Source organism: Acanthaster planci, linkage group LG17 (genome assembly GCF_054643075.1).
Source record: "Acanthaster planci isolate LZ-2023a linkage group LG17, COTS_SCS, whole genome shotgun sequence".
In the NCBI taxonomy this organism is placed as follows: Eukaryota; Metazoa; Echinodermata; class Asteroidea; order Valvatida; family Acanthasteridae; genus Acanthaster; species Acanthaster planci.
Window position 1 is genome coordinate 5,954,104 of NC_141793.1, and position 6,525 is coordinate 5,960,628.

Genomic DNA, 6,525 nt, shown 5'->3' on the forward strand with positions numbered 1-6,525 from the left:
AATAGGCAACCCAGTAAGCTTGTCAGCTCACTGCACCGCGTGTGATTATGACTGTCAAATACTAAGTGTGTATCACAGTTGGATGGTCGAACGAATACTTCTTAACAATAATGGACTTGGTTCCAAATTCAGCCACAGACACCAGTCAATCAACTTATCATATTTACATTTTTGGGTTATAAGTGCAAGGCAGATATGGTTATACTAAAAAGGTCAGTGTTGCTCTCTCGCACACCAGTGCATTAGATCCAATGCGCTGTGTGTAACAAAGGGGGCGTTGGGCGTAGAGAAAAGTTTTTGTGTACTGCGCCATGATTAACTTAACTTGTAAGCTGGTCTTTGAAGCATAGGCTACCAGGTCTTTGTACCTCCGTAGTTCAACGTACCTTACTCCATTAAACCTTGTGGCACTAAAGGGCTGTCGTAACGCAACTGATGTTTGCTGTTAGCGACCAGACCTGATTCTTGTGCCGTTTTGCTGTTTCGAACGTCTTTCTACCCCCAACCCCCCAAAAATCTATCACCTGGGGAAGTATTCCAACCGTAAATGGAAACATGGAACATGAATTCCTGTTGTATGATGGAATCAGTGACGACGCTCTGAAAGGGGGAAATTCCACTGAGTTCGAATTCAGCGACTACGGACAGAGGGTTGTGGTCGCCACACTCTACCTGATTGCGGCTGTCCTCGGTATCATCGGCAACTCACTGGTGATCTGGGCCGTGATTTTGTCCAGGAAGCTCCGAACAACCACCAACGCCTTCGTGGTGAACCTGAGCGTAGCGGACCTGCTGACGTCGCTGGTGATCCCCTGGGATGCGGTGGCGTTGTTAGGAAAGAACGGCCCCCCGGTCAGCGAGTGGTTGTGCAGCGTGGTGTCTGCCATTCAGACCATCACAACAGGCTGCAGCATCTACACTCTGGCCTTCATTGGTGTACAACGCCTGTTATTGATCACTCGACCTGCCACCAACTACCAGGCCATCTATACGCCGCGTTACAAGTTCGTTGTCTGGTTAGTAGTTGCTTGGTCCATTCCGGTGCTTGTAACCTTAATCCCGCCACTCCTAGGAGTGGGTGGTTTAGGCTATAACCCTAAATATCACCACTGTGGGTTCAAATCCTCCCACCCTCTGTCTAGCTACTACAACAGCATCATAGCCGGGGCCCTGTACCCTGTGCCGCTTGCCATCATCATTCTCTGCTATACGCTCATCTGGTGTTACCTTAACCGCCACACAAAGAGGATGGTAAATCCTCCGGAAAAATCCGGCGATTCTTCGATAACGTCGTCCGCCGTCTCCCTGGAGCTCAAATCGGTGACATCTAAGACGAAGAGCCAAAGCGATTTGCGTCGCGCCGGCACCGTCAGCCACCCTCAGATGAACCGACGCCAGAATGAGATCACCAAGAACATGTTCTATGTGGTATGTGCCTTCGTTCTCTGCCTCACGCCCTTTGCCATATGCCTCTTCTACGAGTACAGTGACCCAGCTCTGCCATACGCTTCGGTCACGTTGGTCTTCAACGCCTGTGTAAACCCTCTCATATACGCGACCAAGCACCGTGACTTCAAGGCAGTCTTTGCCTGCATCTTGCGTCGTCGGTGGAGCAGCATCCCGGAACCGTCAGATTTCCTGAAGGCCACGAGACGGAGTAGATGTTGCAGACATTGATCCCAACGCATGAGGGTAACATTAATGACATTGTAGCATCCTTAATTGCGTCGAAAAAAGAGAGGTCAAGTACAAGGACAGACACTTGAGAAACCACTAGATAAAAATATTCCATGTATTGCAGTAAGGAGGCTAATGCCTGTGCCCCTGAACAGTGGAAATGGTTTGAAAATGAAAAAACAAACAAACAAACAAAAACACCAAAAAAAAACAAAACCAAAATGGTTGCCGTTTCCTAATTGGCCGGGGGGGGGGTGTTTGTTGTCTCATACACACACACACACGACCTACACAGGGCACAGTCCACATCATAGTAGCGTCACAGTGTACACATGGGATTAGCCCGCATGAGCCGAATTGAACAATTTCTTTTGTTTTCGGCTGGTATTGCCAGAAGAAGGTCAAAGATTATGTGAGCAAAACGCTTTTTAAAGTGATAAAATATGAACACACGGGTACCCTTTCTTCTGGGTGGGATCCGTTGAGTGGCCCACCAGTGAGCAGCTCACTATCAAGTTAATGCATTGCTGCAATAAGTTCATATCATATTAACAGTACAATGTACTTTTGAAGTTGCTCTCACATTCAGGTTCCTGTCATTTGCTGCCATTTTCTCACCTCATTGCGCGCGCATGCGTCCAATGATAGTCACGACTCAGACCTGAGCATGATTTTCACAGGCCTGTTCAGCAGAAAGAACTTATCTTTACATGCTGACCCAAAACCAGCTTGGAACCTGTTACGCGAGCAAAATAATGCATGAGATTTTGTTAAGCAAACATTTTCTTTGCCAAGCAAAAATCAATGAAATGACGTCCGTTCCCGAGTTTGTGCACCGAGTGTGAGTTAGAGACGCCTATACCAAGGTTATTGCTGCCTCAGTTACTATTGTTGGAGCTCAAAATTTTGGCAACTTCATGGCCTATTTTAGTCTTCTTTTCAATAGCGTCAGCCAAACTCTATGGGTCGTACAATGGACTGTGCTGTTAAAATGTCTGAGCAGTGAGCCACTCCGGCATTCCAACAGCACAGGCCCAATTCAAAGCGCGTGGTAAGTGAATCGAGTACAGCATAGCAACACGTCAGCCCAGTCAGGACGGCGCGGCCGCCTTATGCCGACTCACTCGCCGAACATGTTTGAGCTCCCTTGCTCTATTTTCGACTGACCTTGGCCTTTTAAAATACTGAGCCAGCTCATGACAAAACGCTCATTTAGGTTTGAAGCTGGATTAGAATAGTACACAAAAATCAATCACACGTTACGGGAACAAAACAGGATTTAAAAAGAATGAAAATATTTTGTGATAACAGTCACGGAACAAGAATAACACAAAATATTAACAAGGAAAAAAAATTCCAGGAAAAAGATTCACAAAGAAAACAGTCTGAAAAGTCAAGTGCATTTTTTTCAAAAACATTCCAAAGTAGCCTGTATATTTAAATGAGTTTTCTTTACAAGAGGACAGTTTTTATTGCAAATAGAATGAACGCGTTATTGCAAAAGTGGAATGATTGAGACACATAATTGCTCTCTGAATATGAATTTCTGCAAAAACGTGTTAATGCATGGTTACTGTTGAATAAAGTTATGAAATGTCATAATGGACTGGCATGCACGGGATGAAGAGTTGCACTGCCTGTAGTTGTACAAGGTTAATCGGCACGTAGCTACAATAGATTGAATAAGAAAAAAACAAACAAACAAACAACCACCCCAACACCCCAACAAACAAACGCAACAACATTTATTTTGAAATTTGTGGAGACTGTATTAGTTTTGCACCAAAATGACTAGCCACAGATCCCCTCCTTTCCAGGATATATTATTTTCACAGGAGAGAGGGAGAACTGATAGAATTCATGCTGGCATTTCTAACTGAACCTTGGTCTAAAGCCCACTTTGTCTCATTGTCCTAAAAGAATGTATGTTCAGCCATCCATGGCCGTGTGTGAATAACTACTATTAGAAATAAATCACACGAATTTAATCAATGCTTTCTTCAAGGGAATTCATCATCAGCATTATGGTGACCGGGAGCGTCAAGAAGATGACATGGTACTAGTATCCAGTATTAGTCGATCTGGTGATATTGGGTAATGACGAAGTCGCAGTCAAAACTGAAGAGGCCTTTCAATCAACGCTTTTCACTGAACTGGAGTTTTTTACGATGAAATTCATCACAAAGTCTCATGAAAGATTCGGCACGACAATTGATTATCAAACGTAAAATGGGCCAAACCTAAAGGGGCAAGTAGGGAGGTTTTTCTTTATATATACATATATTTATTTCTAAACTATCTTCATGTCTTTTTCTCCCATCTTCGTAGGCGACTGAGGGTAACAATTTACGGGACGCGGGTTCTCACACTGGCTACCAGCTGGTGTCCAGGCACCATTTCGTGCAACTCTAATGTCTCTCAGTGAATACAAGTTGGAACCGTGGCATTTTTATGTCTGCAATTACTGACATCACTTGATAATAATTTCCACCTTGTCAAGGCCAGGCCGGTTGCTAGTATAGTTGGTATGGGTCTTTCAGAAGAAGCAGCGTGTTTTGAATTCTGTGGCCCCATGCGTGAACCTGATATGCAACACAGACATGAAACTGAGAAAAATCTAGTTAGTTTTCACTTCTTGGAATTTTCTGTTTGGTCAGAATAATACCGCCCTCTATATTTAAAAAAAAGGCCACCCTAGCTGTTGAGATTTTTAGGAAAAAAAGATATGATATTACTCTACACATTCATGCATCTAATTCAAAAAGTTTGAAAATGTGGCATATCAGGTTTGTGCATGGGGCCACAGAATTGGTCTGTAATCAACCTTCTGAATAGGTGCAAGTAGGTGCAATAATGCGCCTCGGCCTCAAGCGGATGACCGTGTCCTGTAAGAAAATTGAGATGCTGCCTTGGGGGAAAAAGCACGGACGTGTATAATAAAATCTGGACTCGCAATGCCCTTAATCAGCTTATAGAGTCATTGAATCCACTCGCAGCCATTTTACCGAGCCGAATACAAAGCTTTCCTGGTAATGCCCGCCTTTGTTCTTCCTGACGTCAATAGTAGGGAGCCAACCCACGCCTTTGTATTCGGCTCGGTAAAATGGCCGCTGGTTGGCTTCTTTTTCATACAAAGCCGTTGCAAGTCCAGGTTTTTTTTATATACGTCCGTGGGAAAAAGGTGCAGACCCGGTGTCCCGCTCTCCCTTGAAGTTTCACCCCAGTTTGGCAGACGCGATCCAACTTCACAGACGTTCCTTGATCGACGTTGATCGCGTTTCGACGCTAAAATGCGGTAAATTGATTAAATTAAATTCACACAGTGCCCTACGAGCTGAGAGTGGCAGATTAGGACGCTGGGTAATTTATCTGCTGAAACAAGGACTAAAGGGTTCATGTGATAAAATAATTATTCAAAGACACTTTCTACACAACTGTTGTCTCAGAATAATTATTTTATCACATGGTTTCTTTTGAATGTTTAAAATTTTAACTGTTTCTATTTAACCCTAAATGGATTTCAAATAGTTTCTTTGCACTGAAGAGGAGTTTTTCTGTACAACTGTAAGCTTCTCTTCAATGCATGGAAACTATTTGAAATTCCATTTGGGTTAAATATATTAAGGCAAAAACTGTTTACACGTTCAAATTTTTCCATGCTTTCCAGACAACTGAGGGCACTGTTGATGTGACGTAAGGCAGTAAACAATGCAAAAATGTATTGGTTTGTCCGTTCAAATTATGAAGCCAATCTGATTAATTTAAAGAGAACATTTCCTAGAAAGCGTTTCTCGTTGGCGTATTACCATTTACTTATACAATTAATCGTCAAAGAAAAGAGAATTAATGACAGCAAAACTATATTTAAAAAAATCCAGATTTATTTTTGGTGCACAAACCAAGGTAGCATTAAGGTTTTTCCTCTGGAATGACATCACATCTTTGCCATGACGATGGAAATTTGATCAGCATAAAAGCTCAAAAGGCACCCAAATGCCCTTTGAAATAGCAAATTGAAATTGAAACTAGTTTGAGAAACAAAGTTGTACTTTCGTCAGCTGTATTAAAAGAACTGCATTGTAAAGGCTCTTCAGTAATAGAGGACCGCGATTTGAGCTTAAGACTGGAGGCCGGGAGGGCCGGGCCATATACGCACGTATAACTATAGAAGAGTTGCATATAGGTCTTAGTTGTAGTTCTTTCCCCCCAATACAGTACAAACAAGTTCATTTACATTGAAGTTCCCTCGACCCTCCCTTCGCTTTCCATTATTCTCACGTGATTTTGTTTCGAGAAGTAACACATAGTACGTGTTCATTGCAAGTGCCCTCCTCAGACAAGTACGTACATGTAATATGGAGGACCAAAAGTGGCCATCTGCTTTTCTGCTATCAGAATATAAGAAAAGCTGATTTTATGTTTTGTAACATGCGATATTTGACTTGTCTACTTTCTGCTACCTCAAAAGCAGAATGAACATTTTATTGTAACGTATTTTCCACTTTCCTGCTATTACAAAAGCAGCTTCATGTGTCCTCGTTTTGCTGGCGGCCAAAAATTGGCCATCTGCTTTTTACCTGTCAAAAAGCAGGAATTCAAAGTGAATTGAACGTTTTGACAACAACCGTGAATTCAACTTTTCTGCTTTTGTGATACCGGAGAAGCAGATTTTACACAGATGGCCGAAAAGTGGTCATCTGCTTTTCCGTCCTCAATGGGCAGTGAATGGGGTCATGAACCTGTAGGTTACCACCATTTCCGTTCTGGGGGAGTGAAGACGTATAGAAACCAATACTTAACAATGTTTTCTGCGGACCAATCCCATACGGTAGTATTAGTGTCCCTGCG

At 42.9% G+C, this 6,525-nt stretch overlaps 1 protein-coding gene across 1 annotated transcript; it reads left to right on the forward strand.

Moving 5' to 3' along the window:
• Window positions 1–277: 277 nt before the first annotated feature.
• Window positions 278–3,583, forward strand: LOC110989268 (melatonin receptor type 1B-A-like). The gene has a single exon (XM_022253537.2). The coding sequence runs from the start codon at window positions 556–558 to the stop codon at window positions 1,675–1,677; it is 1,122 nt and encodes a 373-aa protein (XP_022109229.1). The 5' UTR covers window positions 278–555; the 3' UTR covers window positions 1,678–3,583.
• Window positions 3,584–6,525: the final 2,942 nt, after the last annotated feature.

Coding starts and splice junctions, on each gene's coding strand:
- LOC110989268 (XM_022253537.2), top strand. CDS start 556: ATGGAACATGAATTCCTGTTGTATGATGGAATCAGTGACGACGCTCTG.